The following is a 27962-nucleotide window of genomic DNA, read 5'->3' as shown; positions in this document are numbered from 1 at the left end:
TTTAATCACTGTCAAATATAATTATACTTGATCCAACTATGCCACGTCACCACTGTGTCGCGCTCCCCCTGTGCTAGTTTTTTTTTTTTTTGGATTATGTTAGATGATGGTTTTCAAGCAAAACATTCGATTTATGTAATGGAGAGTTCAAAAATGAAATTCTTATTTTGCATTATTTAAGATTTTAAAGCGTTTTTGAGTAATTTTAATAAATTAGAGCACATTTATTCAAAAATTAAGTGTATTCATAGACATAATCAGGGGTCTAAGGGGATAAAATTATGATAACTATCTGCATTTTTTACATAAAAATTTTTTAAGAATTAAAAAATTAAGTTTTAAAAATTAAAAATTAAGTTTTTTAAAGAAGTTAGGTTAGATTTCTCAAATATTTTGTCTAATCGTGCTAATTAAAATATTGTGATTAAAATTCAGTTTTTTTAAATGTATAATACTTTTTGAATTATTAATAATATGTTTAATACAAAATCAAATCAATGTATACGAAAAAACAAAACAATTTTGTAGTGACGAATAAAGAAAAACAAGTTTATCAATTTTAAATCTAAAGAAGAATATCGTATCATTTCTTAATGACATAAATTGGCGCAACTAACTTTTTGGCGGTGCTAAATTAATTTTCCCTTTACCCGTAAAAGTATTTTTATAAACATTATATACCATAAAATTTACATTTTTAGTAGGGCTGATTATTCAACAGAAGTACAAAATTTCAAACTGCTCATAGTTGCGATAATGATGATATAGTGTGTCCAACATTGATTTTAGGAAACTATTGTAGTTGATGGATGTATTTAATTGTAATCAAGAAAAATGTTTAAAGATTTTATTTGTTGTGCAGTCGTTTATAAATACCTTTTTTGTATTTCTCGATTAGTGTAATGAACAAACGATGTTCCGTCAAAAGATACTTGGCTGCTATCGGTTGAATTACAGTGCTTATTACATACACATTTGTATTTGTCGAACACAGGAATGCACTGAGCTTCAGTGCCACAAGGTTTCGCCACGCAAGGGTGAGGACAATTTCCTATGTTTGCTCCTGATAGAGCACCTTGGACTATTCGCAATGGTTTGTCATTAACTACTATCTATAAAAGAAAAATTTATCATTAATTAGTTAAAATTAATTATTCGACATAATTATAGTTTAGTATGTTGTTAGGTTTTCAAAAAAAATTATTTGAACACTTCTATGTAAATGCATACCAGTTTGGTTAGGATGGCTATAATAAAAACCGCTAAAATTATTATTCAATCGAATAATGGAAAATTTAAACTTTTTTATCACTATAACTAAAAATGAACACTTAAAATATTTTCATATACATTAACATTTTAATGAAATTAAGCGATATAGCTAGTAAATAATTGAAAAATTCAATTGTTTTAAAATTTCGTTATTAAACCAACAAATTTAATATTAATGTTTTATTACAACTGTATATTGAAATAATATAATATAACTATGAGCAACTAATTTTTGTTATTTCCAAGTGTTGAAGCAAACACAACGCGTAGGAACATTACCAACTTCTTTAATGGCATTATGACGACGAAGAAAATATTATTAAAAACTTTTACTTTGCTCAGCATGATTTTAGTCATCAAAAACCTTATACAGCTTTGTTCCACATTAAAAGTTAAAAGATGAATTTTGTTGAAATTAAAGAATATTTTTAAATTTAAAATACTATTTTATGTATTAGTAGATGAATTTTTTATGCAATTTATTATTTTTCCTCGTCCGAAGATAGTGTTAATTTAATAGAGTAACAACTACAAGAAAAATAAATACTAAAAGTTATTAAAAATTGTTTTCAATTAAGTTTTAAAATATTATTTATTGTTAATTTTTAAAAATTATGCATTTTCACAATTTTACTAGTTTAGGTATTAAATTTAATAGAATTAAATTAAATTGAAAGTAAAAAAATTATGTTAAGTTGTAATGTAGACTTACTTTTTGAATACAACCCCTAAATGAATTTCTCATTTTAACGTTTGATGAAACTTCGTCAAAATCTGGTGTACCACCTATAAACATGCTCAAAGGTAACGATAATTGAGTAAAAGCTCCCGGGGATAAAACCTGTAAAAAATACACAGAAATATAAAATATATTTATTTTCCACGACAAAAATACAAAATTTCATTTGATCAAGAGTTGTATATATTTCAACACTAGTGTAGTCCAAAAAAAAATTCAACTTCGAAATATCTTTTGTTACTTAAAAATATTATGCAGTGAAAGCTCTTATTTGTTATTGACAATTTTCGATTCTGTACAGATAATTAAAGTATTTAAATGAGTAACTATGGTTTTCGCAATTATTTATATATACCATTTTTTTAAATGCTAGATTATTATGTGTTAAAAAAATAATTTGATAACAGAATGAAAATATTGTATTACATTTTAGATATACAATTATGATGAATACCGTAAAGGTTTAATTGCATACCAGTATACATTGTATACTGGTGATGAGACTGTGTTGTAGTAATGAATATGATTTTGTCTTATACCGTTACGTCATTCCCAAAATTACGTTTTACGATTTTTGGAATATTTCGGGAGAAAGAAAAATATTATAATATTTTTATATATATAACAAGAAAAACAGTTTATTACTATTCCATTATCTTAAAATATCTTTCTTCTTTTTCTTCGCCTAATCTAAACTAATTAGGTCGGCCAACCTTATAATATATATATAATTGTTATATTCAAAACGCTGAAAATATATGTGAATATTTAAAGTATTTTTTCAAAAAAAGTAAACTCAAAATATCAAGATATGTAATTTTATCGGATAAAAAATATTCACCAATAAATTTAAATTAACGTTACATTTTTATGTTTTTTATAACTGATTAATTAGTAGCTACACGGTGTCATCGGTGATATTGATTGTAATATTAGTTCAGTAGAAGTTAGAAATTAAAATTAATATGTAGGACATAATAAAAAGAATATCTTGATAATAATAATAATAACTTCGTATCTTCGAGTTAAAACTAATATTTGATCATCAGTCAGCGGACATTTAGCCAGAATTTCATGGGGATGTGTCAAAAAAATGTTTTACTCAGTTACTCAATACTATAAACCCCACTTAACATCTACAATATACGTTCAAAATATTTCGAGATGGTCAATATACTCTCTTGGATACATGTCGAGGTTTAGTGGTATACAGAAATAATCTATACTCTTTTGTACCCATGTAAATATAGAAGGGAGGTGTTCTACCTCATATGATAGTTAATATGTCTGATAAGGCCTCACAGAACCTAACGACATTTACCATAAATTTAACACGGTGAAAGTTTAACTTTGAAATTTTAAACATAATGAATAGTACAAATTTCATATAATATTTTTTTTACAATGTATTTTAATTTTATGTACAATTTTAAAATGAAAAAAAAATGTTTGTCGTACTTGTACATGTGATTGATTATCTACAAACATTGTTGCTAAGCGTCCTGTTCGTGATATCAAAACTTTATGCCACTCGTTCAACGATATAATATGTGGGCTCCTATTACAGAAACATAAATTTCAAAAAGGAATAATACAATATAATATTTAAATACAGAAAACTATATATTTTTTAATTTTTAATTTGAAAAATGAACTTCAATAATACTAAAAATTTGTAAGAAATAATGAAAAAATTGCTTTTTAGTATTAATGCTAACGTTACTTTTCAGCTAATCCTTTTATTATTGTTTTCGCATTTCTTAGAAAAATATGTATATTAGTATCGAGAAAATTATTTTTAGAGTTATTTATGGTATATTTGAAATAAGAATGGAAATCTATAAAAAAAATAGTTTTATCAATAGTTAATGAAATTCAAAACACCTTAAAATAGCAGTTCCTGTTCCTAAATCGAACGCGAACTCTAAATAACCATTAATTAAGTAAACACTAATGAAATCGGCTGTTCCGTATTTTTGATACCCTTCGTATAAAATTAGCCCATTCGGTGATTGTGTCTTAAATGTTATGTCCAAATCAAGCCAAGATAAAGCTGTATCACCCAACGCCGGATGTCTTAAGTAGCTTGACCCATTAAAAGCAGGAACCTGTAAAAATAGACAAATACTTTTATTAACAAGTTCTTAAGCATCGAGATTAAATTACACAACTTACGAAAATGTTTTAATTTTACAACTATTATATAATTATCTAGCAATTAAATTAAAACGACTCATTTGAAAAACTTATTTTACTCAAATAGTGTTTAAAAAAACTAATGCCAAATAAATAAGTTCCCGATACAGCAAATCCTATGAAAGTATTTCTCTACATTTTATGAACGTAGTACTTTTTTCTGCTAATTTTAGGTAACACACAAATATTAATATGATGTGATTTTTTTTTAGTTTCGTTGCGACACTGAGAAGGTTTTAATTCTACTGTAATGTGTTTTTTATATATCCATTAATACTGAGCTCTTAATGACCCGATATAGATCAACTATGTGTCAAAAGATTATAGACTGTATATAATTGAAAAAGTTATCCGCAAAAATTTAAATAATATCCCTCGTTCTCTTAAATGGAGAATATGCATTAAAAATATCAACTGTTGAAATCTGAAAATTTCGATATGTTTTTACTTTGTTGGCTTAAAATTGCTATAAATTTTTAAAAATAAAACTAATTAATAATTATTATTAAAAAAAACAATTTTTTTTATAAATATTAAAAACATCAACGCATATCATTATACAATTAATTTTTGATTTTCGTCAAAGTATCGAAATTAGCAGATTTTACACAAAAAGTTATGTTAAAAAAAGCTGTGTAAATGTATTTAAGGAGAAATTTTTTTTTCTCTGTTATATTTAATATGTTAACGGCGGAAATTAAAGTTAGAAAGAAATCTATTTCTGTTAATTTTAAATTTAAAAATTTGATTATTAATTGTTTTATAAACAATTTATAATTAGAGTATTACAAATTTTTCCTACTTCATAGACATTATTAAAGAGAAGGTTGTACGGTACCACCTAGTCCCCCTTCCTCTAAATTTTTAATAATAACTTTTATTTTGTAATATTGAATGGAAATCATTTAATAATACTTGTATTAATTGCTGTTAGATTATTATCTATACTGAAGTATTGTTCCCAAGCTAAAAATATGGTAAAACTTAATTTTGCCGATAAAATTTTTTTTTTTAATAGTTATTTTTTAGTAGCATACACCCAGAGAAAAACCTCGATCTATATAATAAATTCATTGTTCAATTTGATAAATATATCATTACTATTGAATCTATGATATATTTATCAATATGATGATTTTTTTTCTTATCTTGAACAATAATAATTATTGTTCAAGATAAGAAAAAAATAATTATTATTCATAAGAATAATTATTTTGTTCGTATTAATAAAACATTATCATAAACCCTTGATAAAATTTCTCTATCAAAATTGATTGAGGTTTTTCTTTGGGTGTACTCTTATATTAAAAATTTGCCGACTCAAATGGTTTAATTTTGTCAAAAGGGGGTGTGATACTCTCTACATCAACTATCCCGACGGCTCTGGAATGGTGTTTAATATGCCGGATCCCAAATTACTGAGTTTTATTTTATATTTTGAATTAAAAATTTTATTGAAACCTATTAATATTAAATATTAAACCGGTATATTCAATATCTCTAATTGGTAAAACGCCTTTTTTGGTATATTATCTTATTTCGAGTAATTAATAAAACTTACATGCAATAATTGGTTACAATACACGAAAGTTATTCAAATGTTACCTGTAAATCCAGTTTAGTTCCACACAAATCTCCAGTATAACCAAGTGGACAGAGACATAACGATGTTTTGTTTGATGTGACACATTTTCCACCATGCTGACATGGAGATCGTGTGCACTTATCTGTCGAGCATTCCTCTGTAAAAACAAATCGCACACCATAAACATTTCATTTTCCCCGTCATTTAGCAACAATAAATCATACTGTTTTTTTCAACACGCGAGAGCAATGGGTATAATATTAATCCTCAAGACGGGCCACGAAAAAAAAACATGTTATAAGTCGTTTATCAAAAGCAAATTATAGTGACATAGATTACTAATATTTCTGTATTACTGCATTACAGCAATCTCAATTCAATACAACATAATGATGTTTTTATAATAAAGGTGGCCTAACATAAATGGCATTTGTCTTTGCGTAATTTAATATGATATCATTCATAATATTACTATAATTTTATTAAACTCTGATAATAAATTTACTAATTCAATTTACTAATTTACAATCTGATATGTGATAAAAACAGAGTGATTATTACAATGGGTTTTCTAGGTCTTTAATATTTTTACTAATTATTACAGTATTTTCCTTTTAAATGAGACACTACATATAATATTTTATTGTTACTATGATGAACGGCTAATTAGAACACATAAATATTTTTAATATTAAAACAGTTATAATTGTAATCTCTAAACATTTAATCAAAATTACTCCAAAGTTTCCGGTTTAATTTACTTTAAAAGCATTTTACCATTAGCAAGTTAAATTGCAGAATTTCGTTATTTCAATAGATAAATCTTCGACTACTGCTATATCTCTCTAATCATGTTAATTTATCTTTACATTAATTAGTCAAAAGTATAAATAGTATAAAATAAAACTTCAAGTACAACAAATATTTGACAATAATGTGTTATTGTTATGATTTGAATAATTGTTTATTTAACTTCAGGTGAAGTACATTAATAATGTTGAGTATACAAATTAGTATTATTAGTATAACATTTTAATTTATAATAAAAGACTTTCTTTAAAATTAATATTGTATTAAAAAAGACTTGTATGATGATAAATTGAAAATGTACAAACCTTTTTTTGACAAAAAAAATGTAAATTCTTATCTTTCCGTGTTTTATAAAGTAATTAGAACATTAAATTTTCACGTAAAGCTTAAATTCGATTTTTTCATAATAATTGTTGTCATTATTAATAATAAAAAAGTAAATTCCAAAAATTAATATTCTATAATTATAGTTTTAAATTTTATAGACGTAATTAGCATTTATTGACAAAAAGAGAATAAAATAAAATATCACTTTTAAATAAATAAATAAATGTTACGTGTTTAGTTTTATACAAAACATTTCCTACTTTACCACAATTGAAATATACACGTGTGAAATTTTAGTCAACGAAAACTATAAAGAGCTTAACTTTATTTGATTTTTACATAAGTTATGTATATTTATGTTTGTTTTAATTCTATATTGTTACAATATAGTATAAAGGATTCGTTAAATTATTCCTGAAATAAGAGTCTGTAATACCGATGAGGGTTTATATAATATTAATTAACGCCAACAAAATGCCATAAAATAACGGCTATCGGAGTTAAAGTACACGCCCGCCCTTGACTTGCCTCTAAAGCCATTTATTCCTTTTGAACATTAACCCTACCAACGCTTTGAGCTGCGTTACTTTTTTCTTTAGCATTGTTGTCGGTAGCAGTTTAATAATTAAGGCGATACGTAAATAAACTCAAACACACGCCCTTCTTGACAATATCATAATTCCTAATTATATTTTGTCTTTATATCTCTGCAATTTATCTATCGTCTATCATTATGTCAATATATTGATAAAGTGCGTGGCTATTGAAATGTATAAGATGATAGCTCATTAGAGTTGACGCAAATTCACTAGTACATTAAATAATTGAAGAAAATTTATCAATATTAAAATTTAATTAACACAAATAATAATATTACATTTTTTATCAAATACTTTTATATGATACAAATTATTTATTTATTTTATGTTTTTTTTATTTTAAATGCGCAAAGTATTAGTCAAATCACTCAAACTTTGATATCAGATGAAATCTTAGGAAAGTAATCGTATTTTATAAGTTCTATGCTCTTAAAAAGTATAAATGCCTACGTTGAGAGCAGTATATGTAGTTCTTGGATAAACTTTTTCGTCACCTCGGAAATACAAAGCATTAAATTACAAATAATTACCACCATAGTTTCCAACAACCCATATGCTCTGAATTTTAGTATAGTTTGGTAAAGCAGAATTTCTGCAAATACCTCCTTTATTATATCACATAAGTCGTCGAATAACTTATTATCTGGGCTCAGTTTCTCGTGATATGGTCACGAATTAAATAGATTAAACTCTAGGAGTTTTATCATAAGAAAAGATTTTGTTTACTATAATTGCATATTTTATTTTATATAGTATGTTCAGGATAAACGTTCTATATTCGTTTTTTTTACTTCTTGATTCTTTAGTTTGGTCACGTATTGTGCGCTTCGTTTTGAATATTTCAAAAAAGTGTTTCATCAATTTAAGGAACTTTTTTTGAGAAAAAATAAAGAAGGCGTTTTTATTCTTGTTGTTCACGATACGATGTAATACTTAGTTATACTGTTTAATAACAAAATTTGAGATATTTTGTGAATTTTTTTTATTACATAAATTTAATATTAGTATTGTTAGCAGATTAAAAAAATCATGCGTTCATATTTCTTTCACATTGTAATTGAGAACATAAGTAACAGATAATAGTTTAAGAAAAAATTAAAATAATAAATGTCTTAAGCTCTTCTTCATTGTTGGTTCGATGAATTGGTATTAATTTATTGAAAACTAAAAAGAATTTTTTTCTTATCCGAAAATTGTTTCATTGCAAATTTTATACATGTTTTGTATCACTCTAATAGCTACTCGAATTAAACCGGTAAGATAGATAATATCATTAATAGGAAAAGAGTAAACTCTTTTCCTTTAACCAAATAATCAAATACATAAAATATCGACCATGCACATTTTATAATATTTTTAATGCTATTTCTATATTAAATTAACTAAATCGATAAGAACTGTGACTGGACTAGAATTTTTAAATTTTTTTTTTGTATAAACAACATTTTCATTAATTTAGATACAGTATTCTCCATTAGAGATTCTTAAAAAAATTAAATGGACAATTAATTTTATTTTGTGTCTCTTTAAAATCTATTTTTTCTAAATATGTCACTATTTTTTCTGATAGGTGGTATATACAGTTTTTTAAAGAGTATAATAATATTTTAAAACTTAGATGAGTTATTGTATGATGTACTTCAGACCAGTTGTGTATTTTGGGGTTGTTTAAATCTCCCTATAAAATTAATACCTAATCTGAAAAATGTAATTTATAGAATATATAATTAAAATTTTTTTTAATGATTTTTTTTTTTATTCTTGAACTTTTAAAATAAAAATTTTTCATTTTAATCTCAGAGTTTTTTCAGAAAATTCACCACTGTCTTGGACGAGTTGTTAACTTAAAATATTTATTAATTGGAAAATTAATAGAGGTATGTGAAATTTCATTTAAACAATATTGCAGTAAACTCACCAATTTCTTTAGCACTGATAGTATCGCCAGCTGGAGCTTCTCCAAAATCATACCTATGATCGTTAGTTTGCAAAAGCCTGATGCAGCCAACAAATCCTCGATCAGTGGGTAGACGTTCGACTAAACCAGAAGTATTCCCGGGGCCTCCAATAAAAACAGGTTCGCGAAATGTGATTCGCGAAAAAAGACCCTAAATAAATTTCAAAATTAATTATTTATAATAATGATATCTTTAAAATTAAATAGGATGTTTAGTAAGTAAAAAAAATTGTTTCTATTATTCTCATTGTTTACAAAAATAGAACTATTTCCTCACTTTTTGAACATTCTTCATAAAAATATTCCATTAAATCAATTTTTATTTTTTAATCAATATATAAACAAGTTCTTGAAAAAAAATATCTATCATTTTAAAATGTTTAAAAGTATACCCGACATATAGTTTATGTTTAAACATTATTAATAAATTGCATCATTCTGAACCCATTTAGGAATTTTCTTGAATTCAATATTGAAATAAAAGTACTAAAATTTATTTTAGTGTTAATGATTTTGTTTTATTTTAGAATTCACGAACATAATTAGAATTTTTTTAATTAAATATATACTCCCAGAAGTCTAAACATATTAATATTTTCAATTTCATCAAACTTTATTGAGGTTTTTTAAAAAAAACTTAATTTATGTGTATCATGTATGAACGTACAAAAACAATATTATATATAAAATAATTATAAACTTACTTTTGATCTGCCAGCAATTCTTTTTCCTCTGTTTAACTGAATCCACGCATCCCATCTATGCCGGTACACAGATAAAGTATTCCACTGATTTAAAATCACCGTTTCATCGGACTTCACAACTCCTATTCCAGATCCACAGTCAAATCTATTGAACATATACGATAAAAAGTCGAACATAATGTATTAGAGTGTTACGTTACAACTTACCTGAATTCTAAAAATCCATTATGAAGCAAAATAGCCATAAAGTCCCCTACCAAATCGTCTCTTTCACCTGCCAAAAATAATATTCCGTCCCAGCTTTCTGGTCTAAACTCTAGGCTAATTTGTGCGTGTTTGTATGCCCCGCGAAGTGGAGGAAACGCCAACCAACTAAGACCATTAAACCGAGGATATCTTATTTGATTTGCTGTACATAAAAAAGTGATTTTTACAGTAACTTACTTAAGTTAATGATAATTAGTATTTATTTGTCAAATTCCGCATTTTATACAAATAATATTTATACTAAATTGTATCATTTTAAAAATATACATTATGATTTTTATTTCCAGTAAACTTACTTCTAAACTGGAAATGGAACAAAATCAAATCAGATTTTTGGACTGGAACTATTAATTTTTAAAACCATATTCTCTTAATTTTTTGTAAGCTATTAACTAGTATAACTTTAGTAATGAATCAAAATTATAAAATAAAAATATTTGTTTTTTTTACGGCTTCTGGTTATTGTTTTTGTCTACAGATCTCTATTCATGATATTCTTAGTGTTTTAATATAATTTCATATATTAAGGATTCTTGTCTCAATAAGAGTATAGATCTTAATAAAATATCATCAATTATCTTTAATAAAAACACATTATAGTTTATAATATTTAGGACTGTCAGCGTAGTTTCATACATAATATTAAAGAAATATACTTAAACTTGTAAAATTAAAATTTTATAAACAAAATATTTGTTAAGTCATTAGTCAAAAGCAAAATAATAAATTTGTTTAAAATGTTTAATAAAATAAAAAACATCACATTGCTCTTATTAAAATATAATAGCGCGTGTAAAACTTCATTATATCAGTCTTTTGTCACTACAATAAAACTTAATAACATTAAACTGTAATACAAGCTAAACTATAATTTAGTTAATTGAAAGTTTCAAATTACCCAAATAATTTCAAGTTAAAATTTTATGATAGCAAAAAACTTAAAATTTAGTTTAATCCGTAATTATTTTTCATTAATTTATTTAAATTGCTTTTATAATATTTAAAATATTAGTATAATATTTATATGTTAAATTTTCTTGTGGTGATATTGAACAAGAGTAAAAGAATTTTATGGCTGTTATAAATTTGTATGAATTGAAAAGAAATAAAAATATTTAATTATTTATTTTTAGAATATGTACTTATTTCAGACTGTGTATTGAATGTTATATGGCTACTCTATTACTAAGAATTATTAAGACTGTCCAAAATACCTATTATGCGCCTTTATAGGGTTAATTTTGAAACTTTGTTGGTTTTATTTCAGGTATAAGGCAAGTCATAAAATAGATAATTTATCGGATCAACAACTCTAAGTTTTATCGTTATTATGGAACTGGCTGGTCAGTTGTACACATGAACATTTACAATGGTGAATTTGTGGTATAGGCTTTGCGTGTGGCTATATTTAGTCGAAAAGGAATGTATATTTTAATGGATTTTTATCGAAAGAACTAACTTTAAGACCGGCGTCAAATGTGGCTTCCAGGGTGGACGGAACAAATATCCGGGGCGAATTATTGGGTGCGGTCACGCCAATGTAATAATTGCAGTCACGCAAACTCAAATTTAGCCCATAAATATATTTATTAAGAGTTCATAAGTATTACATTTTTTTTTAATACAACCTACCCTTAAAAGACAATATTAAATTAATGAAAAAATTTAATTAATCTTAATCTTTGATAATTATTGACGAGTTTATTGATTCAAAAATTTTTTTTTTGAATTATTTTAGTTAAAATTCCATTGAAGTATAAAAAATAAATAGTTATTGGTTCAATCTAGCATTGTCACTATTTGGTCATGAAAATATTGCAACGAATAAGTGTTGTTATTCGTCGTTATTAAAAAAAGGAAAAAGTACTAAACAAACCGAAAGTTGCTAGTAGGGTATTATTTCTGATCAATAAACAAACAAAAAAACGTGTATCGAATTATAAAACTGCAATAAAATATTTTTGTAGGTACTTACGCTGGATATCGTTTTTGTAATATATATCATGGTAGTGTAAATATATTTTTTACTGATGCTTAAGTAACATATTTTTCATTTAATTAAGTGGAAATTTGAGGGTTTTCTATCATTTAGTTCATACATTATATGATTATTGAATTAAAAATATATTTTTTTACTAAATAGTCTTTGAATTATGTTATAATCAATTTTTTTTTGTTTTAATTAAAATCTGAATTCTAAGTTATTTTATTTTTTATTCTTTATTCAAAATTTCAAAAACGGATATTTTTTCAAACTTTAAAATTTTCTGTCAAAAGTGGAAATTTATTATAATAAAAGTTGATGATTTGATATTTTGTGATAATAATATTTGTTTTCTTATATGATTAAGAGTTCCGATTATATGCAGTTGAAACCTTAAAATAAAAAGTAAATATGCTTAAAAATCTAAAAATAAGCTATTCAAAATAATAAAATATAGAAAAATCTTTATTTTTATTTATTTTTTTCTTTTCAGACAATAACTCGAGGGACAACTGATTATTCTTTGCTTTATTCTTGCAGAAATTTCTCTTAAAGTCTTATTTTAATATTTTTTTTAACAGAGAACGAGAATTAAAAATTAAAAGTTTCATTTTTATGAATATTAATTTATTTTTAAAACTAATGTTTCATAAATTAAATAGATTTACAATGTCATTTATAAATGTGTAAACCAACATCATAATACTTCCCCTCGATTTAACTAAAGATACCATTTAAAATCCCAAAAACACACAAAGGTTTATCTCATTGAATTGTATTGTTTTTTTTTTAAAGTATAAAATGTTATGTAGATCAAAAATTATATGAATTGTCAGTTAGAATTGTTCCACTCTGTATATATAGTTTTTCATTAAACTTTAAGTGATGCTGAGAAAATGATAGCTATCGCTTTATTAACAACGGTTATAGGTTATGACTTTATCATCGTAAAATATCTCAGTGTGACTTATGAGATTACAACATTTGAATATTTTTTTAAAAATATAGTGTAGAATATTTATAGATATAAATAAATCTTTTTAACTTTTTAAAGCAAACATTTTGATTATTCGATTTCAAATAACTTATATAGTTTAATGCAAAGAACATTTACATTCTGGATATTTATTTCAAAATATAATAACATTTAAAATTTAAGATGTTTTATACTATCTACTAAAAATAGTTTCATTTACATTGATTTGTATTTGGTTATATATTTAATTTGTTTAATGGAATGAGCAAGAAGAAAGAATAATTTCTGATCACATAAATATATCTTTAGTGAAAACGCCTAAAAAATTAAATTGTATGTATTTACTTTATCATAATATATTAAAAAAATGTATTAAATTTTGATGAAAGAGCAAAAAACTTTATTTTTAATTTCAAGAGAACTATAAGTTGTCATATTTATAGGATTTTTTTCGGGAGTAGACTAAAAAGTTTTGATTTTTTCAAATCAGTTTTTCAGTTATTTAATTTACTTGAATAATAATATAGAAATTTCTGAGATGATTCCTGTACCATAAATTCATTGTTAACTTTCTGTCCTAATGTAAAATTTACGTGTTTCTTAAAAGAGTTAAAAAACTTAATGCTTTGTTATAATGTCACCATATAAGTATGAAAGTAAGAGTATATATTTTAACCTTAATAAAAAAAATATTTTCTTTAAAAATTAACCCATTCAGTTTAATTTATTTTAAAATTAATTTTCTTTGTCAACACTACTTTATATTAATATTGTACAAATGTTGTTTTATTAAAAATGTATGATAACTAAACTAAATTTATGGATAAAGGCAGTTTTTTTTTTTAAACTGCATTGTTTTACTTACCGTTAGTTGGTGAAACTTTATAAGTATTTTTATTATATATTCAAAGAAAACTTTTACAAAATGTATTGTGGTAACAAGCTATTTTAAAGTAAGTTTCTAGATTATCACTTTATAGTAAGTGGATTTTATTATTATATTAAAAAACTCTTGGTTATACAGGAACGTTTAGGACCATAATCTTGTTAATACCAGAATATTCATTTATACAAAAATTAATTGCAATTGATGAATGAATTAATTATTAAATAAATATTATTTTAATTTATAATTTCATTTATTTGAAATTGAGAAATAATATCTTTTCAATGCATTTGGTTTACAGAAACTATAATAAATAGCATTTAAAATAAAAAGTTCATCATAACTCAATCAAAAAAGTGGGTATTGTACTACTTTATTTTGCACTTTTGATTTTTTGTTCAAAATAGTTATTTGACCTCTCCAACTTTGGTTGCTTCATTTGTTTCAGTTATATACTTTAAGAACCATTATTTAACGATGTTAATTTAAAAAAAACCAAAAAAATGAGATAAAATGAGATAGGATCACAAATATAATTCTAACATTTAAAGCATTTTGGATATTCCAATTGTCTTTTGAATTATATTATATATTTAATTTTAAAAGATCGTTTGAATAAAGATTTAAAAATTTACAATGGCTAAAAAGTTTATTTTAGTACTTTTGATTCAAATTACAAGATTTATATAATTAGATTTCCATTTATTATTTTTAAAAGAAATATTATATTTCAAAGACATTTTATTCGACTACATAAAAATGTTGTGTATTGATTTTTGTAAAAGTATTATATTTTGCTCAGAGCTTAGAATCGATTGATAATTATTAGAACTCTTTTATTCACTACGTATATACTTTGTAAGGTTTGAACACGATGTACACTGTGTAAAAATACAGTTTTAATTAATTAATAGTTAATTTGTAATAATAAATACAAAAGTATTAGAAATATTAGTGCTTTCAATTAATCTGTTTTTAAATATCTACTTGGATAAAAACATAAAATCAATAAACTTACTGATTTGACAGTCAGACCCAGTTTTTCCAAACGGACATCGACACGTTGATTTACCATGATTGTCAAAAACGCAAACACCTTCACCACATTGAAGAGAACATATGTGTGCTTTATCAGTCGTCGACGTTGGTTTTGATATTTTAACAAACCGTACACTATCTTCTGAATCGATATCATTTGAATCAACAAACGTCAGTCCAATGTCTTGTTCAAACTCTTTTATTTTGTCTGTCGCCGAATCATTTCCTTTTAGAGGAAAAAACAATTTTTTAGTTAACTAATAATAATAGTTATTTATGAACGATACGTCAAAAAATCAAAAGTCATATCTTGTTGAAGTCATTACTCATGAAAAAATTCCCCCGTTTCATGTAAATGGAAGAAATTCCACAAAAATTTTTATTTTTAAAATCGGTAAATTTCAACTTTTTTTTCTTAAAACTGCCATAATTTTTTGAAAAATAAACAAAACAAAATATTTTTTTTATATAATTACTTTTGGTATTTTCCTTACATTTAATATGTATTTTTTTTTAATCTAATCATTAACTCTCCACAAGGGGGATTCAAAATAAAAAAATTATAACATACTTATATCATCCAACATACTTTTTTTTAAATCGGACCATAAAGTCTGATATATAAAAAATGAAAATTTATTATGTTTATTTCATTAAAGGGTGACTAAAGAATATTTATATTGGTTTTAATAAAACCAATAACAATGTAAAATCATTTTACACAATATTAATCCAATTGTTAGAACAATATAACAAAAATAATTATAGTTTAGGTTCATATTTCAAATATTACAATCATTATTTTTCTAATTAAAAAAAAAGTTTCCTTTTATATAGAGGAGTTCAAAACTTGAAACATACAAACCTTTTATATAACATAAGTGAATAGAAATTTTTCAATATAACTTTTGAAAATGTTCCAGAAATTCTTCGATCTTTAAATATATATATTAAATTAAAACTAATGCTACATACTATAAGTTACAGAAAAAAAATTTGTCCTGGGACTTTATTCTGTATGTATTCGAAATTTGACAAAAAATATTATCTTGGTATACAATTAAAGTATTTTGAACTATTTTCTGTATTCTACAATATATTAATAATCTGAAATATTCCAGGCCTAGTTTCACCAAAGATTTTGCCACTAAAATTAGAATTGATAGAAATAATCTAATTGCTGTTTTGAAATTGGCGCAAAATTGGTTTAGACAAAGTATTATTTATCTCAGATTAAAATTTCTTGTAAACTAGTTAAGACCAAATTATTTATAATTATTTTCTCCAAAGTTTTACATCATGCAATTCAATTTTTAATATACATTTTCCATAGAAGTAGCGAAATATACAACTACTTTATAATATTTTATAATTGCTCCGTAAAATTTACGTTATTAAATTATTGAATATCAATTTTATACTAATATTAATTGCTGCAATTAAAACTATTAATTACTAATTATATATTCATATATTAAACTTATAAATCAAAGAACTGTTAGTCTGAATATATATTTAAAGAAATAGAGTTGCTTTTGAAATAATTCAACAACAATTCTTTCTTTCTTAAAATTATACACCAAGTAAAGATTTGCATCTAAGCGTTTCTTATGACAGTTATAATAATCACTATGACACATCATCTACACTTATCTCAACTATGTCAAGTCTCCAATATATTATCGTTTTTGTTTTAATTACGTGTTAGAAATAAATAATTTTCTAAAATCAGAGATTTACCGGATTAGGATTTTATCATCTCTAGTGTAGTAATGAGTCGCTTTTATTAATAAAGTACTATAAGTGTGCTATGATAATTTGTCTGAATTGGGGTATTTGTATCATATTAATTATATTCTTCGGGATAGGTATTATATTACGTATTTAATTGATAAAAATAATTAAAACGTTTTAATGTTACATGAAATTCAATACTTGTTATTTTAAAAATTTGTTTTCTGTTTTATAAATGTTTTACTAACAACAGTTTTTATTAGATATTAAAAAATGTAATAGATATAATAACAAAACCAAAATACAAAATACAACTTGTTTTAATTACATTCAATTGCCATTTTATTTTATTTTAGCTAGTTCACTGTTTTTTGAAAATGAAGTAATTATTAATTTTTAAGAGAATGATAAAAAATAATTATTACTATTTAAAAACTTTAAAAATTGATATTTTAATTAATGGAGTTCAAAATTAACAAAAGAAATAATTTAAAAAAATTTAAACAATGTCATTATATTTAAATGTCTACGACCAACAATATGGAGATTAGAATTATTGCCAACTAAGAAACAAAAGCCGCTCCATAAAATAAAAGTAATCTGTAGGAAACTATAAGAACTATGAACACCTAAAATGAATGCAATTACTACTTAAATAACTTCCACAATACTCTTATATCTCAACTAATTAATACCAAAAAGATCTTTTAATTATAATCATTTTACATTTTTTCACTGAATCAAGATTTATATTTTGAATAACACTCTGAGCATCAAAGATAATTCTTACTTTTATAATTTATTACAGTAATTTTTTTAATTTAACAATTGGTCACAAATTAAAAGTGAATGAAAAGAACAAAGGAAAGTCAACTTATTTAAAAATATTCAACAAATATCTGATTTGTATATATTAATCTTACCATGTATGTAATTAATTAATCATGGTGTCAAATGGGCTACGATAGTTTATAATAAAAACTTTAAGTTGTTAACACTAGAAAATAAAACAAGGTAAAAATATACCTTTATTGAATACATCTTCCTCGTTTGAATAAATATACGTAAGCTACTTTAATGGTGACAAAACTATCAAGTTACTGAAAATGTTGTTTTGGTGGATGTCTGATAAATAAATTTGTCAAAAAACATTTTACCACATTTTGTGAAGTAATAATCCAATAAATAAATATAACTCATAATAAACTATTTAATAGTAAAATCAATAAACCTAGCCGAATAACTATGTTAATTATATCTGTTACAGTATTATCTTATTTCTCAGTTGGAAGATTATTTTAGTATAATAATTTGCATAAAACATTGAAGATACAGAAAAATATTTTTTATATGAGTTACGATCCTAATAATTTTAAAAGTATCATTTTACAGTTCTTTTACTAAGGATATTACATATATAGCAAGAAAGAGTATTATACAGGGTGATTTTTTTATCATAACCCACTCAATTACTTGCAGAATAATAATAATTTAAACATTTATTTTTTTTATTATCTTTAGTTACACATTATTCTTGAATTTTTAACTATATAATACTTTTTAAGTTCTACCCTTATGCCTTGTAAGGGGGTCAACTTTGTTTTTTTAAATGGTAACACATATTATTAATTTAATAAAATGTTTGAGTTTTTAATTTAATAGTAAATGGCATTTGAATTTTTAATATAACTTTATTAGCTTATTAGATATAAACATTTAAAGTTTCAAAATTTTGAGTTAATATACATGTATAATACACATGGGATTGTAAATACAGGTAGCTAATTGGATTTTTATGACATTGCTGTCTCAGTCACGGATTGTTTATTATCAATTATGATTATCAATAGATATACTTTCTGTATTGTCAGTTAGTGTATTTATAAACTCATAACAATGTGCCTTACTACAATTGATAATAACAATGCTGTGTACCTGCTAATATCGATGTTATAAAAAACCAATTAGCTACCTATATTTGTAATCCCTTGTGTATTATACCTGTATATTAATTCAAAAATTTGAAACTTTAAATGATTATATCTAATAAACGAATTAAGTTATATTAAAAATTCAAATGCCATTTACTATTAAATTAAAAACTCAAACATTTTATTAAATTAAAAATATGTGTTACCATTTAAAAAAACAAAGTTGACCCCCTTCCAAGGCATAAGGGATGAACTTAAAAAGTATTACATAGTTAAAAATTCAAGAATAATGTGTAACTAAAGATAATAAAAAAAAAAATGTTTAAATTATTATTATTCTGCAAGTAATTGAGTGGGTTATGATAAAAAAATCACCCTGTATATATAACTATATATATAGAGTTCATTTATTATGTATGAACGAACAACACATTACAAGTTACGTTATTCTAAAGTATCAATTTTTATAACAAAACTTAACATCTTTTCAGGTGTAACGTGATTATAAAGAAGATAGAACATAACTTATACTACTATTTGATAGAACTTTCGATATCAATACTTATAAGTGTTTGGGGGTAATGTTTATTAATGTTACTATACCAGGAATATCATCCAAGTACTGACCGCCAATACTGGATAAAATCAGAATGGACACGTAAAAAAAAATTTACATTCCTTCTTATGGGGACCCACAATTTTGAGCTAAAGAGTACTAATGTAACCGCGACTAAGAGAAAAAAAAGAACAACAATAATTGACACTGTTTTTCAATACATACTTTTAAAGTTATGAGTAGTTCATTTATTTAAGTTAAATAATAATCATTTTTTTTTTAATTGAAACTTTGCTCAGCATGTTAAAAAAATTGTCTATCCTATTTTTTAGTAAATTTTTTTTATAGATTTATAATAATTTAACTTTTAATTATTTCCTAATTTAAAATAAATGAAATATGTCAAGATAATGTATATTTAAAGAATCAGATCATAAATATCATAGTATAACATACTAAATTTGGAATTGATGTAGAATAAATTAATAATTTATTTTAAATAAATAAAATAACTCTTTGATTAATTTATTTTTTCTTTACAAATATTCAGATAAAATTATAACGTTTCAAACATGCACTAACTTTTGAACTTTAAATACAAAACTGATTAAGAGGAAAAATATTTATCTTCCAAATCAATATAATCATAAATATATTGTTATAATAAAAAAAATTATTAGTTATTCTTGTTTTTAAACATAATCTAAGATCTTTTGGCGCTAAAAACACTATTCTAATTCCAATACAACAATTGAAAATTAATAATTTTGAAATAAAATTAAAGGTACCATACAAGATCTGAAAAGGTTTGTATTATAATTCATAAATTAAAAATGTTCTACATTTGTAGTATTAACTCACTTGTACATGTATATCCGTCTTCGTGTAATGAAAATCCTACTTTACAGTCACACTCGAACATGCCATCATGTAACTCGTAGCACAGTTGTTGACATGGACTATCAATACCACAACGACCTGTATAATTAAATGATTAATAAAAATCAAAAAGTATTTTTAGAAATTTGCACAAAAAAAAATAGCAATACATTAATATTTTGGATTAATGTTATTCCATAAAATAACTTAATTAATACTTTAAAAAATTTAATTATTTATGTTTTGTAAGAATATTTTTGTAACAAAATTATTTATCACTCTTCTGTCGATTATTTATTTAAGTTGAAAAATTAAAAATTATAACTCTTTTTTATAAATTTAATAAAAAGTCATTCCCACCAATTATGTTTCTATTCCTTTTTTTCTATGTACAAAAAAATTATCTTATGAATGGGCTAAATCCTCGTGGAACAAAAATAAATCCAATGTAAAAATTTATTCCACATTACTTTCTATTTTAGCTTTAAAAATATTAAAAATAAGTTTGATAAAATACATTACATATACTGAGTCATCACATGTATTATTTATAAACAGTGTGAGTTCTACTCATTCTGTTCAAATATGATATGTCAAACCTATTTAAATTTTGACTATATTTTAAGACGTTTTTAAAGAAGCACTATTAAAAATACATGACGTCCATTATTATATAAATTATTCTTATAATTTAAATATATTTTAGTATTATTTAATAAAATTTCAAAAAGATGAAACTTAAAAAATAACACGAATGTTTAGGATAACGTTATGATTATTTAATTTTAATTTTATTATAAATTACTAATTAATTATTAAAAATTGTGAGTAGCGTATTTGTATAATGTCTGAGAAATATTTATAATAGAAAATGTACGTTTATTATATTTTAGCTTCGATGCGAAGCTGAGAAGGTATTAATTTAACTATGATGTGTTTTTTTTTTTTTTATGTCTATTACCACTTTTTCTCAGCTCTCACCGAACCGCTTTCTTTCAAAAATACGTCAAAAGATCACAAATCGTATCTAGTTGGAGACATTACCCTGAAAAAGTGAAAAAAATTTCCTCGTTCCCCGTAAACGGGGGAAATCTCCAAAAAAATTACAAATTTAAAAATCGCTAATTTTCGATATTTTTTCAATTTTTTTTTTACTTAAAATTGACATAACTTTTTTAAAAATGACCGAATCAATATAATTTTTTTTTTTATAGATACCTTAGATATTTACCCTTAAAAATTAAAAAAAGTTCCTTCGTTTCCCGAAAATGATGGAAATATCCAAAAAAATTATAAATTTAAAAATCGGTAAATTTTGTCATTTTTTTCACTTTTTTTTCTTAAAACTTCCATAACTTTTTCAAAATTAAACAAATCAATATAATTTTTTTTTATACTAAAACCTTAGATATTTTCCTTTCATTTGATATCATTTTTTTGAAAATCTATCACTTAACCTGCTCATTGGGGGGGGGATTTAAAATAGCAACTTTTTTACAAAAATTAACTTTTTCAACTTAATTTTTGAAAATGTTCGGGAAATACTGAGTCCTTTAAACATATATCAAATCAAAGGTTATGTTATATACTATTAAATGAAAAAAAAAAATTTGTCCCGACGACCTATCTTCTATGTGCAAATGGCTACCGTATTTAAAAATATGCTATTTTAACAAATTTTTTTTTTTTCAATTAAACACTATCTACAGATTTGCATCGAAGCGTTTTTTATGATAGTGATTTTAATCACTGTCAGATATCATCTATACTGGACCCAACTATGCCACGACCCCACTGTGCCGCCACACCACAGTGCTGGGTTTTTTATTTATTTTATAATTTTAAAACATTATTATAATATTTTAAAACATTATTTTTTAAAATTGCTTTCTAAATATTACTGATGATAGTATTAATTTTTTATATATTTTTATTTTATTTTTTCGACATTGAATATACTAGAAACGTTTCTGTCTTTGGCATTTGAAAAATTTGATTTTTAAGTGAAACTTATTGAGAAAATACCAATACTTGAATCAGCTAATTTGCTGTACGCGAGAAATACTTAAGATCAGCTAATTCCCAAGATACCAACAAAACGTGTTATAATATTTTGAACGATATTCGAACATATATATTTAGACCATTCGAAAAAGTTACACATAAGCTGATTCTTTTATCAGTACAAGTAATACAATTTTATTTTGTACGTTTAAGTTTCTTTGATTGTCATAATGTAAAAACTCATGAAAGGCTTGTTTTATGGAAAAATGTTTTTCCATTTGTATGTGTAATGTATAATATAAGATACACCGTTCATCGAAGGTTCGTTTATACATTTTAGGTAAAATTTTTTATAAAGAAATCATTAGAATATTTCGCTTTGTGTTTATCAGTGGAAAATATAACCGCTTATGTGAAAGGATCTTAAAATGTTTTTAGCGTATTAGATGAAGGCGAAATAGTGACGAGGTAGAAAGAATACTATATATATTTTTAGATCTGTATGAAGGATCGATAGAAGAAAACGATATGAATATTGAAATTATAATACAGTCAAACAAAGGAGACATAGGTCCAAATATAACAAAAATTGAATTCATCAAATCACTAAATGAATTGAAACAAGATAAAGCGTTATAAGTCGATAACATCCTGAACAGAATTATTGATAAATGTCGGAAAAGATACTGAGTGTAAGCTATTTGAAATGATTAAGAACGTGTATAGGGATAGCAAATTCTAAAAGACATTGCCAAAAGTAAAATTGTACTAATCCCTAAAAAAAGTAATTTCTTAGAATGCAAGAATTACAGAACAATAAGTCTCTTAACACATGCTTCCGAGATACTGCTTTACATAATAAAGAATAAGAAAAGGAAGAAAATAGATAAAGATCAGTTCAGTTTTTGAAAAAGAACTGATATAGGTGAAGCAATTATAGTCCTAAGGTTACTCACGGAAAGAAAGCTAAATGTAAATAGAAATACATTTATAACAATTGATGAATTATATGAAAAAAACACGAATAGATTTGAAGGATAGGCGAGTAATGTTACTATACAAGTAACAAAAGACCCTAATAGATGTAGGAGAACATAACACTACAGCAAAAATTAATAAGAAGCTAAATAAAAAAGGGTAAGATAAGGTTGTTCCTCGTCTGTTCAATTTATTTGTAGAATAATTATAGACTAGTATAAGAAAAACTTTAAAAGAATACGCATGAATGGAGAAAAGATCTACTGTATACGATTTAGAGTTAGTATTGTTTTAGTGTCTGAATCGGAAAAAGATATTCAAAATTCTCTTAACAACCTTACTAAAATATTGTAAAAATATCAAATTGTAATAAATGCAAATAAAACAAAAACAATGGTGGTGACTAAAGCAAAAGAAATTCCTTTAGCGAAGCTGGAAATAGAAAATTACTTAAAACAACAGGTAAAACAATCCAAGTTCCTAGGAAGTATTTGAATTATTGAAAAGGTGATGGTATATGCGCAATGTAAATTAGGCAAGAAACAACTATGGTAAAAAGTGCATTTATGTAAAAAAGTAAGCGGCTTGAAAACAAAAAACTTAATATAAGTATAAGTAAAAATTATTGTCAAATGCTATGAATAGAAGGTATTGTTATATGATTGTGAAACATAGACCATCAATAGTCAAGAAAAAGTTGAAAATGTGTACGTGGATGAGATTGTTGAAAATCAAGTGGGCAGAAATGAAAAGTAGGGGGAAAAAATTCTGTTAAAAATCATGAAACAAAGAAAAATGAAAATTTTTGGTCACCTACTGAGGTAAAATCATCTTATGACAATATATTTGAACGACGAAAAAATGTACTCAAGGATAGAGGAACACCGAGGAAGGTAAATACAGAGGAAATGCTGTAATACTGTAATCGATACGTAGACATGAAAAGACTGAAGAATGGAGAACCAGATTTGCAAAGACAAGAGAAGAAGAAAAAAATGCTTAAACTATTTAATGATAACGAGAATAATGCATGATAATGATTCGAATATTGAGTTATTTGCTTTGAAGAGCAATGAATAATAATTTCACTAGATTTCTAAAAGAGTTTAAATACTACTAAAAATATCATATATACAATGTATATTATATGTAAATAATTTTCAGTTGTTAATACCATTAACTTGATATATATCAAGTTAATATCAATAAATATAAATACGTTTTCATTGGCCTATTAAAAATAAAATGCATTACAATATGCAAACAAATTCTTACGTGAAAATTAACTCAACTAGAGTTTTTTTTTATTAATCAGGATTTAATAAAATTTACTGACATATCTTGGCATCAATTTTAAATTTTACACTTAAGCTATGAACGATTTTAAATAATAGTCGTACAGCTGTAGTGACTAGATTGACGACACTTTAACGTTTTTGGATCGTATCCATTTTCATTAAATTGTCTTTCTTTCTAAGCTAAGATACTAACATTTTTATATTTAACCAGCAGCGTTTATTGTCAATATTAAACTAAATTAAACTGTCATGTCTATATAGGGTTATTTCATTATATTTAACTCTAATATTCTTTAAATAATTATAAAAACATTGTTAAAATGAATTTTGATATTTTATTGAGCAGTCCATTTATATAACAAAAAAAAAAAATTGTAAATAATATTACACGTATTATGAATTTTAAATAAAACAATTATTTTATGAAATTTGAATGTAGGAAGTTTTAAAACTAAAGAAAATAATTTTGTTATTCAATTTTTATACACAATTTTTACATAATTAAAATTTCTAAACAATTTTACATTGAAGGTTATATTATTATTATTTTTTTGTACATATTTTTATATGAAAGGTTTTTTGCATTTTAAATTTATTAATATTTGAAATTCTTTTTTATAATAATATGGTAAATAATATAAGGTGTCAAAGTGTGAATGCAGGCAAATAAGGCGACGTATTACGGTGTAAACCGAAAAGCATGACCCCGCCATATCCAACAATTGTTGTTAATCAATACACAAGACGTTACGGTGGAGTTGGTAGCGATGGTAGTAATACGTCGGCGAGACGAGGACGAAAGGAAAAATTGTCTAATAAATGTTTAATATATATGTTATACTTATTTTTTTATGGGACACATGCCACTTTTTAGATTTAAGATTTAGCGATCCTGTAGCCTATTTATGAAAACGTAACGCAGAATGCGGTCAAGATTTTCTTATCAATTTATTCAATCATATGGTCTCAATATATCTTTCAACTTTTTATCCTTAAATACTATTTTAAAATATCAGATATAAAACCAAAAAGGATTTTTACACTTGTCGCTTTCATTAAAATCTTTGATTGTTTTTCAATAAAGTTGATTTTATTTTAATTGAGTATATAATGTGTACTTGAAGTAACAAATATTGTTTTAGAATATTTACAGTACAATTACATTACTATCTAAATTTTTGAAATAATCGAAATTGAGAATTTAATGTATTTCCTTCTAATAAAGAAGATTAAATTATAAATTAAATAATTATTAAAATAATAACCAAATAAGTGGCGTACGATGTAGAACACTAACAGCTATGATTTTTAACCCTGCAAACTTGAGAAAGAATTGATTTTTCTTACAACCCTCTGTTATCGAGTGCACACCTGTAAGTTCTTTTAAATATACTATCATAAGTTTTCAACAGTCAATATTAAATGATACATAAATCATTTTTTAGATTATAATTGTTTACTTATTTAAGATCCAACTAATATAGTTAAATTGACATCTTCGAATTAAAGAAGATTAATGACTAAAAATTATACTTGTTAAAAAAAATCTAATAGTAACTAATGCATTTAAGAGTGCGTGTCTTTTCTGCGTGTAATTTACTTAAATAAAAGGTTTTCTTATTTGACACTTATAATCCATACAATTTATAAATAAAATTAAAAAATAGATTATAAATGTCCTCGTTCTTTTTAACTGGAGTTCTATTAAAAACTGTATAAGATTTTTAAAATCATAAACAATGGATGATTTTTTATAAAGAAAAATTAGATGATAAATTCAAAAAGTATAACAATTTTATTTTAAAAAGTTGTATACGTATTTTTATTAGTTTTAATAAACCATACATAAAATAGTCTAGAATAATTCTAACGATAGTTTTTATGAAAATTATTGTATATGTACATATTTATTTAAGTATTCAAAAAAACAATTAACTTCCTTTAGCTTCCTGTTATATCTCTATGTGTCTTAGTCTGCGCCTTGAGTATTAATCATGGAGCATTAATCTAGTAGTATTAAAAGTACTTGACTCAATAAATTTCAATATAAAATAGTTGCTAAGAATATGTGAAGACACATACCAATATATGAATTATTTAAAAAACCATATAATAGTAAAATTATTATCTCCTTAGCTTCGAATTAAAGCTATAATTATCAAAGTCTCATATTGTAAAGGTATAAGTATAATGAAAAAAAACTGGTTTATCCTTAAAAATTTCTATTAATTATTTAAATTTATCAAATCTAATTTTAAAATGGCAGTATTCCAATCGTTTATAAAAATTAATTCATACATTTTATTTAAGAACAACGCATACATGTATTGATTTTGCATAGACATTGCGCCTAAAATTCATTATTTCTCTAAGATATTTTACTAACTCATTACAAAAAAAATATCGACATAAATTATTAAATGATTATTGTAAAGTTAAAAATATATATTTACCATTAATAATAAAATGACACAAGATATTTTTGAAGTTCTTACGTATGTTATACAATTTTTGTATGTTTTTTTGTGTTTATTATCATTAGGTATTTTTTTTTTTAGCAACAATTTAGTGCTTAAGCAAATAAATTATTGAATATATAAATTTAGCATTCTGCAAATTAATAATTGTAAATTGACATTAAATTTTAATATTGAATTTTTGTTTTCTGTGTTTGATAGAAAATAAATATCTTAATGATTATATAAAGTGAGGAAAAATGCGATATTTTAGAATTATTGTCATATTTAAAAGAAATTAGAAAAAGATAATATTTAAATAAATAAATATTTAGACAAAAATACAGTGTAACTTTAATGAATAAATGAAATAATCTTACCCTGAAACGCTGCTTCGAACTGTAAATTTTTCTCAGCTGTTTGTAATTCTCCAAAAACGACATTTATGACTGCGATAAAGACAAAAACTGTTAGGGAAAACCTATGTTCTTGCATTTTACTGTCTCACAAATTTCACCAGCACAAGTAATATTTGAGCAACATTTATTTGCGCCCCTTGCGTTTTTTTGGAAGCATGACTTCTTACGTTTGGTATTGTGTCACATTAGCGTCATTTTGATCAAATATATTACTTATGAACACTACCACTGTCCTATAATTCACACTATTGGAACTTAATAAGCTATTACAAAACTTCAAAAAAAGTTAATAACAAAAATTGATAAGCCTTTTGATTAATGCGTAACGGACTCGTTGAATTGCTATGGGTGACTGACTGTCTGCTTG

At 24.2% G+C, this 27962-nt stretch overlaps 1 protein-coding gene across 1 annotated transcript in view; it reads right to left on the bottom strand.

Moving 5' to 3' along the window:
* Positions 1 to 27962, bottom strand: part of LOC126895829 (pikachurin-like) — a 31471-nt gene extending 3509 nt beyond the window's left edge. The window contains exons 1-11 of the mRNA XM_050668090.1: positions 27557 to 27962; positions 20423 to 20539; positions 15321 to 15566; positions 10397 to 10598; positions 10190 to 10334; positions 9447 to 9636; positions 5813 to 5949; positions 3896 to 4119; positions 3470 to 3569; positions 1985 to 2113; positions 877 to 1112 (exon numbers count right to left, since the gene is read on the bottom strand). Coding sequence (XP_050524047.1) covers positions 877 to 1112; positions 1985 to 2113; positions 3470 to 3569; positions 3896 to 4119; positions 5813 to 5949; positions 9447 to 9636; positions 10190 to 10334; positions 10397 to 10598; positions 15321 to 15566; positions 20423 to 20539; positions 27557 to 27671 — 1841 coding nt within the window. The 5' untranslated portion in view covers positions 27672 to 27962. The remainder of the gene's footprint in view (positions 1 to 876; positions 1113 to 1984; positions 2114 to 3469; positions 3570 to 3895; positions 4120 to 5812; positions 5950 to 9446; positions 9637 to 10189; positions 10335 to 10396; positions 10599 to 15320; positions 15567 to 20422; positions 20540 to 27556) is intronic.

This window comes from Daktulosphaira vitifoliae, unplaced genomic scaffold (assembly GCF_025091365.1).
Source record: "Daktulosphaira vitifoliae isolate Bord-2020 unplaced genomic scaffold, ASM2509136v1 Scaffold_1, whole genome shotgun sequence".
Taxonomy (NCBI): Eukaryota; Metazoa; Arthropoda; class Insecta; order Hemiptera; family Phylloxeridae; genus Daktulosphaira; species Daktulosphaira vitifoliae.
The sequence above is the reverse complement of the archived record's forward strand: the minus strand, read 5'-3'. Positions and strand labels throughout refer to the sequence as shown.